Genomic DNA, 26,190 nt, shown 5'->3' on the forward strand with positions numbered 1-26,190 from the left:
ACTCACAAATCTCAATACAAATATAGTTTTCAAATACCATTTTTATTTTAAAAAAAATTCACTTTTTTCTGAAATTTTACAATTCTTATGTCCAAACGCCAACTTAAGTTCTTCAATTTTGTGAAAGGTGAAACTTTTTTGGGCCAAAATTTTGTTCAAGTCAAACTTAAAAAAAAGGTTTAGCCAAAAATATGTGCACCTTATTTTTCCGTGTTATTTGTACATCATGCCCCTTTTATAATTTTTAATTTAAGAAAATGACCTGTAAAAATAAATCTCCTATATGCAAAAAAAAAGAGGTAAAAAAACTAAAAACAAATTTATAAAGAGCCAAAAAAACGAATTGACCCTCCAAACGAAGTATTTTGAGACGTGTTAAAATTAAAAAAAATAAACATATCACATAATTTAGAGGAAAAAAGATAAAAAGAGAAAGAAAGGGGAAAAACAAGGACCCCTCTTATTCGTATCTGGTCTCATCATCGACAAGAAAAGACCAACTTTATCGGAGCCCTAAATTTTCTCCTCTCTTCAATCCGCTCTCTCTCCTTCAAAATCATGGTTAGTCGATACTATATTTTTTTTCCTTTAACTCCTTGCGTCAATGTAAAATTTATCTATAAAGTTTCCAGTTGAGCTACTACTTCGATCTGTTAAAGGATATGCATAATAGACACGATTTCTATACTTATAATGAAATTTACAAGTTATTTTTCCGATTGCTTAATGTTTTATGGATCTGATTTCACTTTATGCTATAGATTGATGAATATTATGTGGTTTACTATGAAGACAGCTTGTGAGATTTCTAAAATCCAGCTTTAGATCTTTGTTTCAGTAGCCACTTGGTTGTGTTGATTTTTTTTAGTATTTAACTCAAGGGTTTGGTGTAGCTAGTGCTGGAAAAATGGATAAAATTTGGAAGTATCCGCACATATTATCTGATAAAAATGGTTTGGATCCTGATTTACTAAAAGTGAGTCAAATATGGATCAACCCATATTATCCGCTCAAAAAAAGGATAATTGGCGGGTCGAAAATGGGTTTCGCCCAGTGATGCGTACCAATTCATTGCTTGAACGATACGGATGAGTTAACCAAGTCACCATGCGTATCAATAAATTGCTTGAACCAATTTATTGATACATGGATATGTATTCATGTGTGCTACCAGATATTACAGTTTAAGAGTTTGATCACTAACCATCTGTTCCTCCTTTGATGAGCAGCTTTGCTAATGTCTTATATGAGTTGTATTTCAGTTGTATTTTTGCAATCAAATCTTATGTTACTTTAACTGACTTGATTTTTGTAATGCGTTGTCAAGTATCAATATATCATGCAATCTGGAGTTGATGGATTCCTTTGCTCTAAGTAACTTCTTTGAAAAGCATAATTGCATAAAGGAATGTCTTTGCTTTACTTGAATGATCTTTAACTGTCTTTTGTTTGACTGCATTGAACCTGCGGCTGCAAACTTATGTAGTCTGCCGTTTGGACAAACATGTGTTGTTTTGACAACATATACTGAGGCTAGGAATTCTCCCAAAAAATGATATTCTCTCCGTTTCAAAAAGATTGACACTATTTCCCTATTAGTCCGTAAATAGGAAGCATTTGTAACCACACAAATGCTATGGCATGTTTAAGACCAGTAGACCACAAATTTCAAAATTTTTACGGTCACACTAATGGTATGGCTTATTTAATACCACATATTTCAAAAGGCCTGTCCTGCATGCACAGTCTTCCCGTGTGGGTTTGACTATGTAACTTTTCTTCCCTTGTGGGTTTCATTATGTAACTTTTCTATGTCTAGGCATGTAGATATTATCCTTGGTAGGACTTCTGCCTATTTTGAAAGTTTAGGGTAAATCTCAGGTTCCAAAATAGGAGATGTCGAGAGATAAAATTTACGGTTTATTGGATAAATTTCTTGCTCGGATTGGGGCTATAAAGCTCCATTTGAACTATATTTGGTTGAAGATAAAAAATGAATATTTGTGAATTTCACTTGGAAAAAAGAATTGATATCTTGTGAGTTAAAATCATTATTTCACTTGAAATACTTCTCAAACTAGTTTTTCGACGTTAGATTCTATATTTAAAGCTGAACTTGAAATAATTGACAAATTGTAAAACAGCCGTTGATTTGCAAATCATGTGTGTCCAAACACTTACTAAGTTTCTACCTGTACTTTATTCTGTTGTTTGACTTTTATGAGGTTCGAATAAAAAAGAATCTATAGCTTTATTCTGACTTGAAATTTTTGGAACGACATTGGCCTTGACTATTCGATATTTCTGGTACTGGAACACTTGTACCTTGGAAGTTACATTTGAAATTTGTACTAATTTCATTGATGTGATAGTAAAGTCTCACAGGTGGATGCCTCTGTCTGCCTTTTTTTTTTCTTTTTTTTTTTTGTTTCTCCTCTCTCTAGGTGGTAATGAGAAACTAATTCCAAATTAGCCTCAGCTTCTATGGCAATTTCGATATCTACTTGTGGACGAGTTTTTTCTGCCATCTTCATTTTTTGTCACTAAGAAAAAAGTAAAAGAAAAAGAAATCATCTTTTGACTTATGTATTGTGGTCTTTTCACTAACATCAAAAAATAACGTATTCTGCTCTTTTGAGGCAGAAGAATTGAAGAATAACCAACCTAATTTTGGTTATGTTGGAAATGCAATTGCTATCTCTCTTGTATGTGTTTTCTTCACAATCATTTGATGGAGGACTTTCAAGTGGGAATTGTAAATTCTAGAAGAAATGAATAAGACTTGAAAAATCTGAAATACTGGAGGCTTTGGGTCCTTTCTTTGCTCTTCTATTTGTTGATTCTTTTTTCTTTAAGGGGAGGAATATCTGGAAGAGTGATTAGACTAGTTGGATAATTTTAACCTAATGATTTATAGGCGCAAGACAAATTTGTTGATCTAGATAGGGTATTTATCCCATTATTGTTCCCTGTATTTCTGTTCAATGTGTTGCCTTATATTACGTTTGGGGTAATGTTGTATGTTGTACCAAATTGTAGGCTAACGCAGCATCAGGGATGGCTGTGCATGATGATTGCAAGCTGAAGTTTTTAGAGTTGAAGGCAAAAAGAACTCACCGGTTCATCATCTATAAGATTGAAGAGAAGCAAAAGCAAGTTGTTGTGGAAAAGCTTGGTGAACCAACTGAAAGCTATGAGGATTTCACTGCAGGCCTCCCTGCTGATGAGTGTCGATATGCTGTCTACGACTTTGATTTCACGACTGAAGAAAACGTCCAGAAGAGCAGAATATTCTTCATTGCTTGGTAATTTCTTATTAAATATAGTAAATCTTACCATTCTCCACAAAAAAAAAATAGTGATTTAGACTTCCATCGTCTTACGAAATGGGAGCCTTGGCGTAACTGGTAAAGTTGTTGCCATGTGACCAGGAAGTCACGGGTTCGAGCCGTGGAAACAGCCTCTTGCTGAAATCCAGGGTAAGGCTGCGTACAATAGAACCTTGTGGTCCGGCCCTTTCCCGGACCCCGCGCATAGCGGGAGCTTAGTGCACCGGGCTGCCCTTTAGACTTCCATTGTTCCCCTGTTACTCTTTGCCAGCTGGCGTGACTTTTTGTGTGTCTTGTTGAATCAATTGTTAAAGGTCACCTGACACGGCAAGAGTGAGAAGCAAGATGATTTATGCAAGCTCCAAAGACAGGTTCAAGAGAGAGCTTGACGGTTTCCAGGTAGAGCTGCAAGCAACTGATCCTACAGAGATGGGGCTTGATGTTTTCAGAAGCCGAGTTGGTGGAATTGAATGTTGAGTGCACGAGTTTCTTGCTTATGCTAAGTGATTATAGTTTGTGGGGAAGTAGAACGTGGTTAGTTATACTATTGGCTTGTCGTTCGCGTTCATCGTACTCTTTTAAGTCTCTTCTTCTCAGAGAACTTCCAATACTCTTTAATATGTTATATTGTTACTCATGAAGTCAAGGAGCTACTTTGTTATTTTGAGTTTTAGTTCATCTTGCTCCTTTTAACTTCTCAGAGAACTTCAGTAATCTTTTATATATGTTTGTTACTCATGAAATCAAGGAACATCTTCTTATTTTGTGCATCATCATTTTGAACAATAATTTGACTTGTTCTTCCACTTAATTTGATATTTAATTTGTTGCGAAACTAAAATTAGCTGACTATAATTATATGAGTTTGTCTATATCAGAACATGTATCGTGGCAATGAGGCCTTACCACTTGGCAAAACTCGAGTGTCCAGATTCTTGAAATGTTATTCTCTCTGTCTAAGAGTAAAATAATGTTCTTGTATCTAAATTTACTCTTACATAGGTGGTTTTTGTAGCTTGGATTTACCTTTGCACTTATTCCATTAAATTGTGATATGCAACTGTAGATTATGTCTTTCTCGTAAAACATCATTAAACCTTACCCTTTATCTCTGATATTGTGGATCTGTTTGCCTATGATACGGGAAGTTTGGGGAGCGCATTTAAGGGTGTGGTTAGCGGCCAATAAAATAGGTGAAAACCGTGGGGAACTAAGATCTAAAATCCAACAGAGACGAAAATTTTTTTTCCATCCGTGCCTTGGTGAACAGAATTATTGATTATATGTGCTGATGTAAGGTAGCAAGTACCGAGTAAATTAATTGAGATACACACAAACTGACTTAGATACCGTCATCATAAAAGTAAATTTGAAGATAAGTGATTTTAAGACTACAACAACAACCCAGTATAATCCCACTTAGTGGGGTTTGGGGAGGGTAGTGTGTACGCAGACCTTACCCCTATAGACCCCCGGCATCCTTCCAAATAGACCCCCGGCATCCTTCTCTCCAAAAACTTTCCACCTTGCTCTTGGGGAGACTCGAACTCATAACCTCTCGGTTGGAAATGAGGGTTGCTTACCATCAGAGCAACCCCTCTTGGGGATTTTAAGACTACCTGGTGTCCAAACAAAGGGCAATGTAGTGCATAATTAAGTTTAAGTGAATCCAAAATCATAAGCGACTGTCATTGCATCACTATTGTTTTGAAAAATATATAGTGCAAATTTAAAATAAATATTACAATTAATTAAAAGTACTTCAATTAAGATAAGTATATATGATTTGAATATAAGGCAAATAAGTGCATACACCTAATGCAAATAATGTCCATTCGCGCCTATGTGCGAACATTTTATTCTTTCTCATCAGTTTTCATTTGGGTGATTACACATTTCTACCTTACTTTCCTCCAATAATAAAAATTAAAACACGATGCTAAAGAATTATTTTGATGATTTTAAGCTTATATAATAGTTTAAATCGTTAATAAAATTAATTTCTCTAATTGCCTGAAGCAACAAGGGGTCCATAGCTCAGTGGTAGAGCATTTGACTGCAGATCAAGAGGTCACCGGTTCGAACCCGGTTGGGCCCTAGGAATTTCTCATTTTTTTTTAACTTAACGTGCGAACCGATTTTTGCAGCCCTAGGAATTTCTCATTTTTTTTTAACTTAACGTGCGAACCGATTTTTGCAGCCCTAGGAATTTCTCATTTTTTTTTAACTTAACGTGCGAACCGATTTTTGCAGTTGTTTTCATTTTTCTTATTGTTTTGACAAGATTTGTTAGTCAGCATGTTTGAAGAGTGAGCTACTATAAGTCAGGATGTATTCATTATTTTTGCTTCGTTAAGAAACATCAACAAAACCGTAAAATGATTTTTCTAAAAGGAAAAAAGTTTTTTTTATATGAAAAAGTGGTTATTGTTGTACTAAAAAGGGGTGTTTCTTCAAGGATAACCAGAATATGATAACGGTGTTTTTATGAGTTGCTACAAAACCAATTTTAGAACATATGAAAAATAAACAAGAAATTTTAAGCATTTAGCAGAGTAAAAAATGCGTGGGACTAGGGTATAGTGTGCAGGTAGACTAAACATACAAAATGCATCTGAACAAAATTGGCTTCACCCTGAGAAAAATCTTTGGCAATGTACCTATATGATTTCCTATACATTTATAAAATCCTATATAATTCTCTAGCTCTCTACACAGATCTGGTCTGTTGTCTTCTGCTGCTATTTGTATCTATCTTCAGATTTACACAATTCATTACCCTACCAAAAAGCTATCCCAAAATTTGCTTCAGAAAAGATGTTAAAGCAAGTTGTCACTCAAGTTTAATGCCTTTTGCCCTTGCTGCTTCTTTTACAGATTCTGAATTTCCTTCAGCCTCCGACAACTTGAGATAAGGCTTCCAAAGCATTACAGAGAATGGATATATAGAAAGAGCTCTCTTCAGCAATTTGACAGATGGGGACCGACAACCTGTAAGATCTTGCAAAATATCTGCAGCTTCTACCCATACATATTCTGGTGCCACAGGAACAGCCTGAAATAATGCACTTATCAAGAGACAGCTTGCCCAAAAAGAGATGCTGCCCGGTACATTAGCAGTATTTGAGGTTCTGGTTAACTGCTTGCAGGCAGTAATTGCCAGATGATAGTTGGAAGGAAGCACCAACATTAAGCTCTCAACCATGTCAACAAAATCAGTGACTTCATCTTTCTTTTCAGGTAAGAGAGATGGGCCATACCATGCTTCAAGAACTGAGTTCACTATGTAAGGCTTCAATGACACGGGACACAGCAAGTTGCCAACTAGCTGCCGGACTCTAGGCTTCTTGATTCTTTGGACGAATTGCCTGGATAATGGCTCAGAGGTGAGGGAAGCACGTTTATCAGCCAAATAGCCACACAGAAGTTTCAATACTTGCCCATCATCGTGCAAATTATCTGCAGTCAAGAACAGGAGATGCTCTCTCACACAGTGACTGTAATTCTCAGGAGAAGCAGCCTCCAATGCCTTATCAATGGCTAATTGAGCTTCAGTATAGTCATTTTGTAATAGTTTATAGATGGAACAGTTCAGCAGCCCAAATACAATATCGTTCTTGCTAGAATTGGAAAAGAGAGCAGCAATATCAGATACTGAAGCAGACTGCGGTGAAGACCGGGAGTTGTCACTATCTACTGTTTCCAGACAACTATTTTTAGAATACCTGTGTTTCCATGAAGACTGGAACCATCGAGCCATTAATTCCTCCGCAAAATCTCTTTTACAATCTTGGAGTGCACATTCAACATATTGGTTCCAAATACATTGCGCTCCAGGAACTTCATCATACCAGTTATCTAAAGCATCTTCAAAACCTTCAAAACTTCCATCTGCAAAATCATGCTCTGCCCGAGCTAACATCAAAACGAGTTCTAGACATGATGGATACAACTTGACATATCTCTCTAACAAATTCCGACTACATTCTATACCCTCAAGTACCACTATACATCTAACGTGATTGACAGAAAACAGGTGTGCTGCCCTGAGATTTGCTTCATCTTCAAGTGACTCTCTGTCGATGTACAATGCCAGAGAATCTACCGCTAATTCCATCAAAGAGACACCTCGTCGCTTCTCATCGGAGGTCAACTCAGCAGATGGCCAATCTATGGAAGAAAGTTCTTTCTGATATTCAAACTGCTGCACAATAGCATCAGGAAGTCTCCTGTACACAACCAAGTACACACAACAGAGCCAGAAAATACATTTATCAGAAATGGTTAAACATGTAATGATATCAGGAAGAGACGGTTTGAGTGGGTTATCAGATTTCTCTTCTGTGGGATATAGCTCATTGATTTTCTCAATGGCTTTAGCAACATTCTCAGACATGCACAGACAACTCATCATCTGCAAGAATATATCCAATATACAATCACTGGCACTGGCAGTTACGTCAGATGCAGATGCATGGCGATACAGGACCAACAGTGCAGCATCATATGCAGCCAGCCTCTCCTCCAGCTGTGTTCGACTATTGATATAGAAAAGCCAGAGTTCGTAAGAGCCTTCACTGTGCTCAACCTGGATTACAGAACAAGAAGATTTATCAGTACATATGTTGATAATTTCGTGAATCAAACACAAACTTACAAGTCAAAGTAAGACCTTGGCTGAAGCGGATTTAAGACAAGTTTTTAGGAACCCCAAGCCATTAGGATTAAGGGCTAGTACATAACATGGACACAGGGCCCTTAATGAATAAAAACAAACTGGCGTTCTCAGATGCAATTAACAAAATATATAGCGCACCACCAGAGCCAATTATCTAACATGTTCCTATCCCTAATTATGTACAAATGTTTCTCAGCACATAGACTTCCAAATGGTATAAACATCTTGAGCCAACTCAAATATTCTGTTTTAACAGTAGAATTCCATGTAGAAATACTGCATACCGCACATTTGAACATATCATCCTTCCCAATAGACTTCTGACTGCTATAGTAAATTAACAGGTAAACAATCCAGAGAACTGCAGACATTGGATTAGCTTCCAAAGCTCGAGCAAGGAGTTCAAGAGCCTGCATGTTTTAGCAAAAATTAACAGGAGTGAGATTACTGACCCTCCAAGTATGTAACCCATAATCACAACCAAAACATACCTGTATCCTTCCCTTGGGTTTATTAGCCTCCTGACCGAGATTAAGAAGAGCCATCTCTACAATCTCGTCAGCATCAGTAGATAGTTCCTTGCATGGATCCTGCAAGACATTAGAAGGTAAGTTACAGCATTGACAGCAGGTGGCAAAAGAAGGACAGAAGCTATTTATCTGTGGTACAAAGTTTTGTGGAGAAAAGAACAACTCCATTGGGAAAATCAAACTTCCATCGAAGAGAAGAAAATGAAAGGCTTTCATAAGGAATGACATGACATGTTTAAGACCACAGATTCAAAAGAGTATTTTTGGTATGTATAACACCTTTAGTTTAAGACCACGAGATTCAAAAGTCTTCTTTACATTCTTAAACTTCGTGCCCAGTCAAAGTAAGACACATAAAATGAAGCGGATGGAGTATTAGGGAAGAAACCCCACGAAATTACACAATACTGTCAATGGAGAAAGGAAAAAAAGAAGAAGAATGAAGACCAAATGCATGGGAGGTAGCATGAAGGTGTTGAATGTGTGACTATCTCATCTAAGAGCTTAAGTTTATCTTCAACACGCCTCCTCACGTGCAGGCTTGATTTCTTTCATGGGCCACATGAAAAAATCTTTTTCGGTAATGGTTGGTGGTGAGACTTGAACTCAAGACCGCTGCCTTCAACAGAAGGTCGAGAAAAACTTTGCTTGCTGCATAGCAAACTCGAATATATAGAAGGACAGGAAACAAGAAGGGATATTCCACCATTGAAGACTAAAATGGCATAAGAAAGGAAAGAGCAGACTAGTGAATTGGGAAGTTAGAAAGAGTCACACGAAAGGTCCTAGTAGCATGATATAAAAGGACAAAACCAATAACCCAAAATTTGCATTCTTTAAACAGATTCAGTTGTCTCAACTAATAATTACAAAGGTTCCAAAGGAAATAAAACATATTTGTTACCCAAAAAAACCAAAACATATTTAAGTTACAAAGTTCGTACAATCACCAAATTTTTCTCATGAACAAAGACATTTTGGAAGCACCAAGGAGATGCAAAATAATTTCTCTTGATTCGTGTATTGAAATTAAAATTAATACTTCCGCAGCTTCAGTGGTATTTCAGAGGCATGCTAACTATAACAGTTGAAATTAAAAAATTAAAATTTAGCTTTTCCGAAAGAGTTACATAAGAAGCTAAAAATCATCCTTGTCTCCTTCCCTCTTCCTCACCCACCCCCACTAATTACGAGAAAAGAACAGGTTGATTTGACGAACCGGTGATCCATTTCTGCTCTGAAAATAAAGTGATTGCCTATTCCAACCACCTTGGACCTCAACACGAGCATTAGTGCCATGAAATAAAGGCTCATCAGAGGGCAGATCGGTGTGTAGCTGATTTGAGAGAACAAAGGAAAGACTGAAGCACTTAACCCACAGTTGCCCGTATTTGGGACTTAGAATGGATTTACATGACTGTAGATCAGCTTTCAGATCATCCAAGCCAACCAAATAAGTTGGGGGAGCCAAACCAAGGCAGTCAAGCGACTTGGTGAGAGTTCTTGTGGAAGCAAATATCTGTCCTTCAGTTGGTGATCCAACCTTGTCTACAGAAGAAAAAAGTTATGAAAATTTGCATCATATGTTAGGTCAAAAGGAACTATAAAGATGTCGTATACACTTCAAACAGAATATCCATACCATCGTTATCCAATGTCATCTTCATTCTACTGCCAGAAGAGTAGTCTCTAACATGTTGCCAAGAACACTCATCATTGTTGCATTTCCCCCGAAGTTCGAAGATACATAGTGGCCAAAGAGGGTCAATGGCAAAATCGCAAGTGTAAGACCCACTCTTACTGCCAATTAAATCCACTGAAGCCACTTCAACGGGACCCGAACTTAAAATGCTTGGTATGGTTCCGCCACTGAAATTGTTTTCCCCCTGATCATGAGAAGTTTGTACACTGGAATTTCTAATCTGTAATTTGAGTAAATTCATGGAATCTGAAACTTTAAAGTGCAAAATAGCACTCTTCAGAATAGGATATGAGAAGGTGACCAAGATTGCAAACTGAGATTTGTTGTCGCCTGTGGTGATACTACTATCTAAACAAATATTAGATGAAAGCGATGCAAAATTAGAACCAAACTTCTCATTGGTGCACTGATGATCCACTTCAACAGGTATCTCAGACATCGTACTCGTCATGTCACAGCCTAATAAAAAGTTCAAAAGGAAAGAGAAATCAAAAGGTCAGCTCAACCAGAATAAAGAATGTCACAATCTGAAATAATAAATTGTGACTTTCGTTGTTATATGACCTCCAAAAGAGAACGGATGACCTTCTAAAAGCAGAACTTCTCAATTACTATCGTGGATAATTGAAACCAAAAGTTTACAAAAAACAAGAAAGAAATTAATCACTCCTAATAATTGTTACAAGCGAATAATTCAAATACGTGTGCTCAGTCTTGCAGGAGGATAACATAATAGATTAAGATGTAGCACATTTATAAATAGGATTAGCTGAAATGGACGAGTGCTATGAGAGTACTATGCTATAGGAAGATACCAAGCAAAATGAAAGATAGTTCTATACAACGGTTGTGGGACGGCTGAAACCAACAATGTTATATAAAAGTGAATATTGGACCTCAAAGGTCCAACATATCCACAAAACGATAGAGATGCTAAGATGGATGTTCTTAGGGGTGGCAAATGGGTTGTTTGGGTTGTATTTATGCTGGTAAAGACGGACTGACTCATTAAATGGGTCATTTCCGAACCCTGCCCAAAGTTCACTTGGGTTAAGATGCGCTGGGTCAAGATGGGCTAAACAATGGGATGTAACCCAACCCACCCAAATTGACTCAAATCTTTGCAATATTCTCAACTTTTAAACAAACATATATAAAAATTAGTATCTTATATTATGGAATAAATGTCAATTCATGCCAAATGATTTCATTTTTCAAATTGGATTTAGAATTTTTATTTGATAGTTCTTCATCTTATAAAACTAACAAAGATCACAATAATAAAAAAGTAGTAAAATCAGAACTTCCCACCCACCCCAACCCTAATACTACCCCCGAACCCCCACCCCCACTTTTTCAACAATTTTTTTTTCTTTTAATGATGTAGAAAAAGTATTTTCTTTCATTTCAATAAAATAAGTACTTTCATGTCATGATGTAGAAAAAGTATTTTCTTTTTCACAAAAGGAGTACTTTCTTTTCATGTTGTAAAAAAGATATTTTCTTTTGTTCCAACAAAAGTAGTATTTTCTTTTCATGATGTAGAAAAAGTATTTTCTTTTTCACAAAATGGTACTTTCTTTTCCTGTGGTAGAATCATGATTGGGTCAAGATGGGCTAAGTAATGGGTCATAGCCCAACCCGCCCAATTTGACGCAACTTTTGTTCTTTCTTTTTAAATATATAAATAAGCATTTTCAACCAAATATTCACAAACAAGTGTTCATAATTATTACATATTACAAGAAGATGAATTTTTCTAATTTTTACTATCACAAAATTTTTATATTTCTTGAATTGTCCAAGTGACATTACTTCACTTAACAATTTTCTTCTTTTCCATATAAGTACAATTTAAATAGCATAAATTTTCCTATAAAATTAAACTTTTTAAAGTCATTTTCCAACTGAAATGACAAGATTCCAAAAATTAGACAACGTGGAAGTGATATCAAATAGTAATACTTTAGTATCGTTACTGGAGCTCACTTTGTTTAGCCTTGGTTTAAAGTTTGTGTACAGATGGGTTTAGTTTGGGCTATCTCACGGGTTGACTTTGGGCTAGCTTTTGTCATGGGTCAAAATGGGTTATGCCCAAATCAACCCATCAGCAGAAATGTTTCCTGCCCAACCTGTTAAACACTGGGTTGGTTGGGCAGGTCATTTGGGTTTGGGCTGCATTTGCCAGCCCTACATGTGTTGGCATGTAATATTCGACAAGATTGGATCATATCCGACTAAGGTGAAAGTAACATACGGAGGATAAAAAGAGAGAAGTTTGTCTGAAGCTTGATATACTTTGACCATGTCCTATGTAAACCTTCAAATGCACTAACCAACAAAAGTGATACTATGATGATTGAAGGTGCAAATAGTGGGGATGAGACAGACCTAAAATCACATGAAGTAAAGTGCCTCAAAAGATCTACAATCTCTCTCAAAATCATTGGATACTTAACTAAGAATAGTACGCAAAGTAAAAATTTAATATAGACAATACTGACTAGTTGTGATTGAGGCATAATTAAACAACTAGTTTGGGATTCATATAGTCGACCCCTCAATAGTGTTGGGATTCATACAGTCGGCCCTCAACGACCAACTAGTCTGGAATTGAGGCATGATTTAACGACTTCTCAATGTCAATATCATCATAAATATGAGAGGAAGTTGCCTTAAATGGTTGTCCATAACATATATGTATTTCCATATGGACTAATCATAGTGTGACACTGATGATTGAAGGGGAAAAAGGAATGAAGTAGATTTAAAATCGACAGAAAACGATGTTGCCACAAAAGACGTAAGGTTTATTGGAAATAATGCAGGCTTAGCTAAGAACATAACACGATGGATATAAAATCCATATAGGCAATATCAACTAGTTTGCGATTAAGACTTGGTTATTATTATTACACTTGAATTAGGTCCACTGTTTAACACTAGTCTTTTTAGAAATTTGTATGTCAGTGTCAAAATAAGGTTGAGATTTCGAGAACCTTTGGCTTTAGAAAATTCTCAACTGGTCTAATAAATAAAGTATTTATTGGAATGAAAAGGACCCAAATAGAGCGCAATATACAGAGGATTCACATAATCGACCCTAACTAGTTTGGCATTGAGGTTGACAGACCGATTGATTTGATATACATGTTTCATCTACAACATCCAATTAATTGTTGATTAAGTTCAGAAAGAAAACTGTGAAAAACAATTGAGTAGTACATGTATATATTATTTGTCACATAATATAGTGCATCTTACTAGATCCATTTACTATATTCTATTAGAAGTATTTCTTGTTTATCTAAAAGCATCACATCACCAAATAACCAAAAAGGTATTTTAGTGTTTTTTTTCTTTCTTTTTTTGAGAATTTCTCATTTTCGGATCATATGCACGCATATTGCATTAATAGAGATAAGCTACTGCAGGGAAATATGTCCACAAAGGAACACTACCTTGCAAGTCAGAACCTTGCTGTGGCTCATTCTCTTTCTCTGAATCGGAGCATAATCTATTGTCTATTACCACCCTTCCCAGAATCTCATCATTTTCTGCTCTCCCTTCAGCTACAGCTCTCAGGGTCTCTTGTGGGGTCGCCTTCTGGCACAAAGTTCTCATCCTTAGTCTTTCAAAGAGCTGAGAGCGCAAAGATGCTTCAAGGAGTAAAGAATCCTCAGAAATAGTCACTGCTGATTGCCCCTCTGATGCATTATTCATACTTTTCTCCATATCAACACTAGATTTTGCCTTTCCTTGATAGTCTGGACTGTTTTCTGGAGATTTATACTCGGTGAGAAATGTCTCTTCGTCCACATTTTGAGACATAATAACATCCTCAGAAGGGGAGCACGGGTCATTTGCATCATTATCTTCCTTATGAGGCTCGAATGTAATACCATCAGGCTCGGGATCAGATGCCAAATTGTAATGCTCTTGATCACTAGAGACATTTTGAAAAGCAACATTGTTTGGATGGATATTTAAATTGCATCTATATTGATTGTTAAAGTCGAATATAGGCTGTACTGCACAGCTTGAACTGGGAATCAAATGCACGTTAACATCAGAAATTGCAGGTACGGGGCCCAACCCAATTCCACTTTTGTCAGGAAACCCAGAAGACAGTAACAAATTTGGATTTCCCATCATAAGATCTCGAAGCTGGGCTGAATATTGTTCTCTTTTATTGTATAGGTGAGAGCATCTAGCATTAGCTTCAAGCAAGGCCCTTTGAGCCTTTCGGTAAGATTTCAGAGCATTTCTTTCTTCAACCTCACACTTGTGCCGATATTCCTGAGCTTCTCCCAGCTCCTTATCATGAAATTCTTCTAAATGAAACAACGACTGTAAGTCTATGCTGCTACTCCCACAAATATTTAGCTTGTCACAGCTGTTCCAAATGCTTGGAAAGTTCAGAGATGTCTTTTGCAAGGAGAAAAAGAACTATCAGAAATATGCAATTTTACACTTTGGTTTTAGAAAAAGGAGACAAAAAACACGTGAAAGAGGAAGTCAGGAAAAAACCGAAACATACAACATTGGCACCAAAATTGCCGCCTGCACCATTGGTCGAGGCTGCAATAACATTAGAATCTGGAGCGGGCTTCTGTGCGCTTCCATTAGATCTGCCTAGATTGCTGTCACTTTCTGCAGTTACTTTAACATCAACACGCCCAGAAGTCACTTTCTTCTGTAAAAGAGGCTGTCTGCACTGACCACTAAGCTCACTGGCATGCTTGGTCTTGACCTTAGAATGAAAAAACGAAAAACATAACAACTATCCATGAAGAAGTATACTATAACAATCAAATGCAAATGAAGCTAACACAAGTTGACAAGAGACGACAGAATACCCGCTTTATAAGTTCATGGAAATTCGATAAATATGCAATATAAAGCTTGTTTTGACTACATATCCTCCATATAAAAAACCCTATGATATCACCATAATATACAGCTTAAACTATATAGATGACTAGGAAAATCAAGTGTTTCTACTTCGTATGATCAACCTTTTAGAAAAGAAAAAAGACATACTTCTCGAGAAAGGCATTTCACTTGCAAAATAAGTTTTAACTCTGTGACTTGGCCCAATGCAGAAAGTAAAAGGCAATTTATATAGATCGACATTTTAGCTCCTTCAACTTAATGATAGTTCTCTGAACTAAATACTAAGCCTACTTACCCACCCCCACCCCCTAAAAACCCCCAGAAAAAGGAAAAGGAAAAAGAAAAACTGATTAGGAGAACCTGATAATGTAACAAACTGAGAAAGTACAAGCTCTATTTACAAGTCGTGTCTTTGATGCCAAGAGGAAACATTGTTGCATTGACGGGCCAATCACCAAAAATCAAACTGATGACTAATACTTATTATAAGGCTTTTATCAGGCTCTATCAATGTTTTATCAAACCTATCTTGAAACAAGCACCTTATACTTATAATATCTCCGCATGACACTTACATTAAGAATCTTTGAAAGGCTAAGATAGTTAACTCAATCCACTTATCACAGAAACTTTATCTTCACTATTTTACCTCTGAAGAATATTGTCTTCTAAGTGCAGTATGTGCAGTGAAGAGAGGGGGGAAACTTTTACTAAATGAAAGACTTTTGGGCTAGTGAAACTAGATTCAAATGTCCACACAAAGGGTCCATGAGCCAAAACAATACTCAACCAGTCATTCAATGCCCATCCTCGAGGCTGGTGTAACACATTGACAACCAGATGGAGATATGGTGATATATTCAAGAATTTACCAATTTATTGGCAGCTTTACTTGCAACTTCTTTTGACGAATTGTTGAAATTCTGATTGTGATTCCTTACGGCATCTATACCTGTGGCATTAAGCTCATTTGAATTAGACATCCACTAATGTCATTAGAAGAAAGCTGCTCGTATACACAAAATAGAGTAATAAGTACCATCTTTCAGAGTGAGAGATGGATTTGCTGAAGAAGCAGAGCCGTGATACTCATTTTGTTTCAGTTGTCCAGCAAGGACTGAGCAAGTTGGATATTTTTCCCCATGAACGCTATCATCAGCTCGTTCCAGTTGATCGGAATCCTTTAATGCACACATTTCTGATCTTATGACCATAGACGTAATTTCTTGGGAGTTTGAGAAACCCCAACTTGGATTCTCTGAAACAATTTTTTGGCGTTTGTTGTCTGGTTCTTTTAGTTCTTGCAAATAATCATAAGTAGTTTCTTTGGATGCCCTCACCACCAAATTCCTTTTATTGACAAGATTTCTATCCCTACATGAAGCTGAAGTTAGGTTTGTGGTATTCTGAGATCTCTTAAGATTCAATTGACTCTCCCGAATCGCGATCAAGTGGCGCAAGTCATGCAATTCGCTAGAGTTCGAATGTACATTTGTTTTTTTCCTATGGTCAAGGATAGCTACTTTATTTGAGTTGTTAAAGTTTCTCATACTATGCAAGTGCCCAACATTTCCATAAGTGCCTCCTTTAATTTTGGTGAATGAAGACGCAGGCCCTTTTCTAGACATCAAATTTGCGTCCTTTCTAGTAATCTTGTGCAATTTATGAGATCTTCGAGAAGCAGGTGCTGGTGGTTTATTACTTCTATCCGCAGCCGAGGTTCGGTTTTTACTTACTGAGATTTTCTTCTGTCCAGAATTTTCACACTCACTACCACTGTCATCTGAGAAGCTTATCAGAAATGGCACAAAATGCTCTCGGTTCTTTTTAGAGCTCTTCGGATGATCTGATTCTGGAAGAGTTCCTGAAGGCACATCAATCGAGCAACCCATTTTACTGGAAGAAGTACATTTTTCTGCAAAATATACAGGAAAACAAGACGCAACAATATAGCAAATAAGTCGCCGGACAGTTAGATAAGCGAGAAAAGTAATTTAAGACCTGACGAAATAAGAGGTAAGTTCCACAGATTAAAAAATGTAGAACTAGAAGAATCCTTAATGCATACATAAAAAAAAAAAAAAAAAGACTATGAATTAAGGAAGGAGAAGAGTTGTACCAAACGAACAAAAAACTACCAGAGTAAGTCAATTTTAGCATTCACACACAGAGAGTGAACTTAACAACGATGTGCATATATGCTGACGAGATGATTTGATCAAAAGTTGTCAACAGCCATTCCTCATTGGTAGATGAAACCAAGGGTTCAAAATATAAATAAATGTTTTAATACTCGAGCTTTAGGACATACCTGCCTGGGTATCCTGGGAATTCTCATTCACTGTATCAATGTGAACCTGCTGCTCCAGTGGAGCAGCACTGGTGCTCGTAAGCTGATCGGTGGAACAAATATTTTGATCCTGTGGAAAACAATCTACAATCAACTCAACACTGTTGTAGCTTACTAATCTAGAGCAGCTTCTATTTGCCCCATGAAAATTACTTACATATTCACCATAGCAGAAACTCACTAACAAATACAGTTCAGGAGGACTCAAAAGCAACATGAAAGTGAAAGAAAGGAAACCGAGGGGATAAGTTTTACTTCTTAGGCAATAGCAACTAAATTCAAGAAGGTTAAGGAAAGACTATCAGGAAAGAAACTGCACCCAATGGTGTGGCCTAGCAGTCAAATCTCGGAGGCAAGAAAACACTAGCTAATTTCTCCTCATCTGCCTACATCATGGTAGCCAGAGTTACCCTGTATTTCTGCTGGTGGGAGACTGGGAGCAACAAATACCCATTGAAACAATTGAACTACGCTCAATCTGGTCCAACCACCACCATCATTAAAAAAAAGTAAAAAATATCTAAACCCTAATTAATCCTACAAAGACAAATTATTGAGTATTAGAATGAAAGGGATGTAAGGGAACAGAAATTGAGGATATACAGATTGGGATTGAGGTGTGATGGTTGTATGTAGCGGTGTATTTTCTCAGCCTTTACACTTTGGGAAGTTAAATTGCTAAAACAAAAGCTGTTGTACACGAAATTATGCAAGTGTGCGTCTGAAAAATGATGAATTTAAACATATACTTAACAAAATGAGCTGTATTCTGAAGCAAATGGATTAAATTAATATCTATACATTAGAAATAGAGGTAAACGAGAAGGGTTTTTACATACGCCGTCGTCGTATGAAGAGAGTTCTCCTTCTTCTCTGGTTTCTGAAGAATCGTTCTTCAGAAAAGAGCTCTCTCCTCTTACTCCTCCTCCTTCCTCACTAGGGTTTTCCATTGGGTGCTGTACTACGTTTTCACTCTGCTCGTCGATATTCTCCATTTCAACCCAAATCTCTCTCTCTCTCTCTCAAACACACACACTCTCCTCACGCGCGTATTTATGGAAAATGGGGAATCTGCTTCTGTGCAATGGCGGTTGTGAGGGACTCCGGGGGTTGACGTAATTGCAGTCTATAACTGTAAGAGAATTCAGGTGGTACTGGTACCATTCTGCGGGTTTTAACAAAAATTGTCCATTCAATTTGGAGGGAATTTTGCAGTTTTAATCTCTAAAATATCAAATAAAATTAGGATGTTCGTTCTTGTGATATCTAGTACTAGTATCTAGTTAAAAATACGAATTGAATTCTTTACACATTTAACAAATTATTCATCGTTAAACTATTTTATTATCTATCTTAATCAAAATCTGAAATGTTAGAACATATTTGATGATAATATAGCTTAGAAACAATTTTAATATAGTATATTTCTGTTTACCCTCAAAGTCGGATAACAATTAAATTTATACGGGGTTTTAAGGATATGTGATCTAACTTGATACAAATTGAGAAAATCAAATTAATATTGAAATCAATGAACAAAAAGTAAATGCAAAACCACACAAGTTGAACAACTGTGGCCTTGAAAGTTGGTCACCCTCGAGTCAAAAGTGCCTTAATCGGTATCGGAACAGAATGATAAGATAATAAGAACTAGTAATAACAGTTTATTGCTTTGGAATGCTTGTTACAATGCCTCTTACAAACAATCACACCCCCTTTATATAGTAGAAGAGTCCTACATTAGATACAGTTCTATCAAAGGTAAGGAATCTCATGATTTGCTAATTAATCGATCTCTCATTTATATGTGCCGAGATTCACACCGTGATATCCATACGGTTGCGGATATTTCGGCCTTCCATTATTCCGTCCGATAGTGTTTCCTCGAGCTTATTCGGAGTCGGGGTCGGTTTCGGAGTCACAGGCTCGATGATCTTGAAGATGTATGTTGTAACTTCGTACCTTGGTTCGATGGAACTCGGGGTCAATCTTCAACCTATCACATTTCAGTCCCGATCTGTCATGCAATGAATGAGCCCGGTTTCGACCGTATACAGATAGTCCCCTCGTTTTTTGGAGAGTAAACGACAAGAAACAATATGATCCCTCGATCTTCGTCTCGATACTTCCCGCTAGAAACGACAAAACAGACGAAACATCTCGTCAGTCACGTCTTAATGACATTAAATGTGCGTCAGTTGCTGGCCGGCCGTTACGAGTTTTGAATCGTTGCTTGCAAACTATAAATACATCCTCATTATCTCATTCAAACTTATACTTTCAAAACTTCTTCTACTTTTGTTCTTAAAAAATCTTTGCACTCTCTAGTACTTGTACCCAGATTTCTTGAGGTTTTTATAAGAACTCTCGTTTGTCTTTTCTCCAAACCATCAAGCGTAATCTGTTAACTTCCTCTTCTCCACCTTTATTCAAAAAGAAAAAATGGCATAGACTACTAAGATATTTCCACAAAAAGAAACTGCCTCTTCATCACGGTCGGGCGGTGAGGAATCGGCGGCGGAACCTCCTCTTGAATCGTTTATTCATGGTGGCTCGATCGATGCTTATTTTAAGGTGGAAAAAACCTCCTCGGTACCGAGTCGATGCGAGCCAGTCTCGAGGTATATATACTCGGTCACCGACGGTCTCCTCTCTAAGGTCAAGGAGGACTGCAACTGGGTTGGTAAGCACGTAGTGGTGCCTTCGCCCGAGAAAGCGATTACTACACACATGGAGGTTTTTTTAAGTGTTCACACTTATTCCTTCACGTTGGGTCCCTTGGTCCCAGTTATCATCGCCTTCTGTAAGAGGTACGAGGTGGCCCTCGGTCAAATGCATCCTTCTTCTGGAAGATAGTAATTCTCCTACGCTTATTCGTAAGCAAAATCGAGATGTGTCTTTTCAACATTGATCACCTCATGTGTCTGTACAGTCCCCACCTTTATCAGGGGGACTAATAAAACTTGACCGTCGGGCCACTAAGGCCTTATTCTCGATCATAGACGAGATTCGGGATCGAGGCTGGTTGGGCTGATTCGTTCGAGTGAAAACATCGGATTTAATCCCGGTAGAAGATGTGCCATTTCCCGATAAATGGAACATGAAACGTAAGTATAACCTTGCTTTTAAGATTTCGTTTATTGCTTTTGCTTTTCCTCCCTTCTTATCGGTGTTTCGTGGTGCAGCTGTTGCTCGGATGCCCGATGCAGTTCCTCGACTCAAGGAGTGAGTCGAGGGCATCGTGTCACAGAAGCCCTACTCCGAGCGTGCGTGGCACGAACTTTCAAAGGGTTAGTGGGGGGCTCGTTCCCACGGTGAGATTCTTTTGCTGAATGAATGATGCTTAATTTTCTTGTTGTGTTCCTTCTCACTTTTCCTTCCTTTGCAAACCTTCCCAAAGATGTTGAAATGAGGCCCCCGTCCGGAGATGAAGATATCCTCCCCCAATCACCTGCTTCAAGGCAGGATAAAGAGAAGAAAAGAAAAGGGTATAGTGCTCTGAAGGGCATACTCGGAGTGATATAAAAAGGCCGATAATGAGATTGTAGCCAGTTCATCCCAGATAGCGGATAGTGCTCTGAAGGGCATACCCGGAGTGATAGACCTCTTCGGTTCTCCATTGTTTATTGAGTCTATGATTGTCGATGCTTAGATGCTGAAAGAACGACCCATCGAAGAGCCACAAGGGGCGATAGACTCCTTTCAAAACTTCTTTGATGGCGTAGACTCTATTGCTACAGAGGATGTCACCGGGTTGAGTGATATACCGGTGCCTAAAAAAGTCTATCATCAGGGCCGAGTGGACCTGCCTCGAGCCCGAAACTAGTCAACTGGTGTTGATAACCAATTTTTCCCTCATATATTTTAAATATGCATATATATTTTCAAATAGCGCACATGCATTATTATTAGATTTACAAATGTCACAACCCAAAATCCACTAAGGGTCATGGTGGCGCCAGACAACGCTGTCAGGCAAGCCAACTGAAAATACTTAATTAAATTCCAATTTTAGTATTTGTTGAAATCGTTTTCCTTATACACTTAATAATAAATAATGAAATTTACAGAAATAACCACGGAGAATTTAACAAACTTAATATTGAATAATCCAAAAATCATCCCAGAACCCGGTGTCACAAGTGCATGAGCTATTTCTAGGAAGCAATACAATACAACATCCGTCCGGAATACAATGGACAGAAAGTAAATACAATACGCTGAAAGAGACTATACTAGCTGTGGGTCGCCTCGAGAAATGCAGCCCACCTAGTCCCCGTATCATCCACGCTGCTACGCCCAGTAGGCCACTAGAAGTACATGTGCATGTGCAACAAAAATGCATAGCAAGTGTAGCATGAGTACGAAAACAACGTGTACTCAGCAAGTATCCCGTCTAATCTCGAAGAAGTAGAGACGAGAGGTCCACTTTGACACTTGCTAGTGGTCCAATAATAATAGAGTGAAGATGTGAGGAAAACATGGATTTATCTAGCAATTATAACTCATAAAGCCGGAAAGCAGGTAACACTTTCTCAAATAATAAGGGATTCTCCAAGATCTACTTTTCATTATCTTTATCAATTTATATCGGGCCATGAAAGGCAATATCAACATTTAAAATTCTCAGGCCGCAATACAATCATGTGCATATCATGTCGAGGACGTACGACCGATCCAACAGAAAATAAATTGTGCACTGTCGAGGGTCAAACGACGCGAACCATAGATGCATCTATTTAATCTACTGAGGCGTTCGGCCCGTTCCGAAATTAAACACACACAGATAGTCAATCAAGAAGTCAACAGGAAACAATTATCCAAAGAAAAGCCAGTTCTCTTTTAAAGATTTTTTAAAATGAAGTTTTATCTTTTTAGAAATTCATTTACTAATTCAATGTGATTTAAGCAGATCAAACTATCAACATGATTACAATTAATCCAAGTATAGCATGCTTTTAGGTCCTAAACTACCCGGACAATAGCATAATAATAGCTACGTACGGACTCTCGTCACCTCGTGCGTGCGTAGCCCCCACAAAATAGGAGCATATAACCAATTAACTCACCTATGGGGACAATTTCCTCTTACAAGGTTAGAAAGGAGACTCACCTCGCTCCGAAGATCCATGACCAGCATTCCACGTCCTTCCGAAGACTCGAATCGATGCAAAATGCTCCAAAGCTAGCCAACAATTATGCAAATTCATTAATATCTACTCATTTACTCATTACAATCCAATATATAGCAATTCCTAACCCCGATCAAAAAGTTGACAAAATTTCCACGTGGCCGAATTCCAATTTTTTTCAAAGATAAAGTTTACCCATGAACTCACGAACTCAAATATATGATTTTCTCTTAATTTCATACCCAAAATCGTGGTCAAAATCCAAGATTATCAATTTTCTAGGTTTTCCTCAAACCCCCAAATTTCTACCCACTTACATGCTAAAATCCATACAAAATCAATATATTTAACTCAATATAGGGGGTTAGCTTACCTTATCGTTGATGATGAAAATCCCCTCTTGAAACTCTCCAAAAATCGCCCAAGCCAAGAAAATATGAGAGAAGATGGCCAAATCCCGATTTTTAAAAGAACTATTCTGCCTCCAGCACTTCCGCACCTGCGGTCCATTGACCGCTTCTGCGGCTCCACAGGTGCGGCTCTTCTACCGCTGCTGTGGATATCTCACCAGGCCTCCCTTCCACTTCTGCGATTCAACCGCCGCAGGTGCGGTTCCGCTTCTGCGGCTGCTCGACCGCATTTGCGGTCCCCTTCACTTTTGGTCCAAACCACATCTACGGCTCCTCTGGCCGCTTCTGCAGCTCCGCACCTGCGGCCCAATTCTCGCAGGTGCGGTTATGACAACAACCATCAACTTCAGCTTTCCAAAAATTCCATTTTCAATACGTTAACCATCCGGAATCCACCTGACGCCCCCGGGACCCCAACCAATCATACCAACCAGTCCCAAAACACATTACAGACTTGCTCGATGCCTCAAATCATATCAAACAATGCTAAAACCACGAATCGACCTCCAATCCAAGCTTTATGAACTTTAGGATTTCAAACTTCTACTTTCGATGTCTAAACCTATCAAATCACGTCCGATTGACTTCAAATTTTGCACACAAGTAATATTTGACATTACAAACCTACTCCAACTTCCAGAATTGGATTCCGACCCTTATATCAAAAGTTCCACTTCCGGTCAAACTTTTCAAAAACTTTCAAATTTCTATATTTAGCCAAATGACTACAAAATGACCTACGGGTCTTCGAATTCACTTCTGATCGTGCTCCCAACTCCAGAATCAACATACAGAGCTACTCCTAGACTCGGAATCCCAAACGGATATTGATAACACTAAAATGCACTTCAAGCTAAACTTATGAAATTTCTTCAAAAATGCTAACTTCCATAATAGGCGCCAAAACGCTCATGGGTCATCCAAAACCCAATCCGGGCATACGCCCAAGTCCGAAATCATCATACGAACCTATTGGAATCTTCATATCCCGATTCCGAGGTCGTTTACTCTTAATTCTCATCTTAGTCCATTCTTTCAACTTAAGGCTTCCGAAATGAGAATTTTCTTTCCAAATCGACCCTAAACTTCCCGAAATTCGATTCCGACCGCGCGTACAAGTCATAATATCTGAAATGAAGCTGCCCAGTGGCCTTAGACTGCTGAACGACGCGCTAGAGCTCAAAACAACTAGTTGGATCGTTACAACAAACATGCACAAGTATTTTTATAATTTTTTCTATAATTTTAAAGGCTTTAAATGAATTTATTTCTGTATTTTCTTTATACAAATATCCAATAATTATCCTTCATACTATATTATGTTGATTTAATCTAAATTTATAATTTATGCCTATATAGTGCTTAAATATTTTAATTGCATTTTTTAAAATTACATTTGCATTTTTAAGGCTAGAATTGCATATTTTTGCAATAATAGCACATATATATGCATAATTATACTATCTATACAGAAAATGGCTTTTTATATTTTTATAATGTTAAGTAATTATTTAAATCATTTTCATGCATAAATGATAGTTTTTTATTATTTATTAATTATTTTTATAAATTATTTTACTGATTTAATTGGATATTTAAAATCTAGTCCCTAAAAACCCAATTTTGGACCTAGCCTAACCCAATTACCCCAGCCCAATACCCCATATCGTCCAATCGCCTACACTCTTTTAATTAACCAACACCCCCAACCCTAATTCATTTTACACCACCCGCTGTCATTGAATCATCCCGTCTCTCCCTCACCTCTCAAACCCTAACCCGTTGTTACTATTCTCCTATGATTCCTATCCAGAAATGGAATCATTCTAAAATTCCTTACCATATCTGGTCTTACCTCTTTACCAGCTACTTGTTTTTTATATTACTTGACTGGCTTGCCTCAAATGGCAAGTTAATCTCGAGAGATTCGAACTAGATCTTGTTCAAAACCTCTCATATTTTGGTTGTTTCCGTCTGTGTTCACCCTAACTTCTATAAGTATGAATATTTTCGTATCTTTCAGTTAGGGTTTCAGATTTTGATTCGGACCAGATTTGGTTCGATTTCTGTTTGTTTTATGACTATTCTCCATCTATATTTGCTCTATTACTCACAAATCTATCTATCCTTTGGTTGAATCCTTTACTTAAAACTAGGGTTCATCAAGATCCTTCCATATCTAAAATAATTTTTCTTTTTCTTTTAATGCTCCAGTATATCTATCTATGTGTTTATAATTTCTTTACTATTTTTGACCGATTCTATTTGCCCTAAAATTAAGGGTTTCTGATTTTTCAAAGACGAACTAAATCTATGTCAATCTTTAGTATTTCCATATATGTGCATCCTTATTATAGTTTTCCTTTTAGTTATCTACGCTGATTTTACTTACCCTAAAGTCTAGGGTTTTTGATTCTTCAAAATTAAATAAAATATGGTTCAAACCTTAATTATTTCCGTGTATATGTCTTCGTGCATTTTTATTAAGGCTCTTATGTATTTCTGCCTATTTTTACTCACATTAAATTTAGGGTTTTTGTTATTTAATTATCTTTCCTTTAATGTTTCTGTCTATCTGACTCTATGCATCTTTAACTCCTGCCGTTAACTGTTGACTGATTTTACTTACCCCAAAATTAAGGTTTTTGAAATCTTTACTGAGATTTCAGTCTTTCCTTTCTTATATGATACTGATATTTCCTTATTTTGTTCGATTTACCTATTCTCATTATTTCTTTACCTTATTTGATCTGGTACTTGATTATTGATTGATTCTGTATCTTCATCTAAATAGTACCTGCCCGATTTTATGCTATTATGTTCTATTAATTGATTGAAGCCGACCTTGAATTGATTCTACTTCTATTTTCATTACTTATTTGTCTATGATTGACCTATTACCTTATTTGTCTGTTTCATTGAGTACTATTTAAACCCCTTCCTCACTCCCTCTAGAGTTAAGCAGTGGGAATTCTAAAGATTCCCCGGGGAAAAATAGAGATGTCTCCTACGTTACCCATAATATGTGGAAGTATCGACGTAATTTCATAGAGTCATTCAGTCTGAATGCTACATGAAGAACATAAGCCAGATGACGGAACGGGAAGACCCAGGATGTAGAAGATCATAACATGAGTGATTCGGCAGATTTGGATTCATATAT

The 26,190-nt window shown here is 37.3% G+C and overlaps 2 protein-coding genes and 1 non-coding gene across 4 annotated transcripts; 2 read left to right on the forward strand and 1 right to left on the reverse strand.

Moving 5' to 3' along the window:
- Positions 1-426: 426 nt before the first annotated feature.
- On the forward strand, positions 427-4,072 carry LOC107760585 (actin-depolymerizing factor 2). The gene is made up of 3 exons (XM_016578657.2): positions 427-561; positions 3,040-3,305; positions 3,644-4,072. The coding sequence occupies exons 1-3, from the start codon at positions 559-561 to the stop codon at positions 3,804-3,806; spliced, it is 432 nt and encodes a 143-aa protein (XP_016434143.1). The 5' UTR covers positions 427-558; the 3' UTR covers positions 3,807-4,072.
- A 1,283-nt stretch (positions 4,073-5,355) lies between these two features.
- Positions 5,356-5,427, forward strand: TRNAC-GCA (transfer RNA cysteine (anticodon GCA)). The gene has a single exon. It is a non-coding gene; the product is annotated as a tRNA-Cys (tRNA).
- Positions 5,428-5,939: 512 nt separating this feature from the next.
- On the reverse strand, positions 5,940-18,744 carry LOC107760586 (uncharacterized). Of its 2 annotated transcripts, none has more exons than XM_075233530.1 (11): positions 18,325-18,744; positions 17,447-17,555; positions 16,175-17,050; positions 16,008-16,087; positions 14,780-14,992; positions 13,701-14,667; positions 10,180-10,698; positions 9,757-10,085; positions 8,499-8,597; positions 8,292-8,417; positions 5,940-7,917 (listed from the first exon to the last, which is right to left on the reverse strand). In XM_075233530.1, the coding sequence occupies exons 1-11, from the start codon at positions 18,478-18,480 to the stop codon at positions 6,163-6,165; spliced, it is 5,229 nt and encodes a 1,742-aa protein (XP_075089631.1). In that variant the 5' UTR covers positions 18,481-18,744; the 3' UTR covers positions 5,940-6,162. The 2 variants fall into 2 exon arrangements, with proteins under 2 accessions (XP_075089631.1, XP_075089632.1); XM_075233531.1 differs by having other exon boundaries at positions 18,321-18,458.
- Positions 18,745-26,190: the final 7,446 nt, after the last annotated feature.

This window comes from Nicotiana tabacum, chromosome 16, assembly GCF_000715075.1.
Source record: "Nicotiana tabacum cultivar K326 chromosome 16, ASM71507v2, whole genome shotgun sequence".
NCBI lineage: Eukaryota > Viridiplantae > Streptophyta > Magnoliopsida > Solanales > Solanaceae > Nicotiana > Nicotiana tabacum.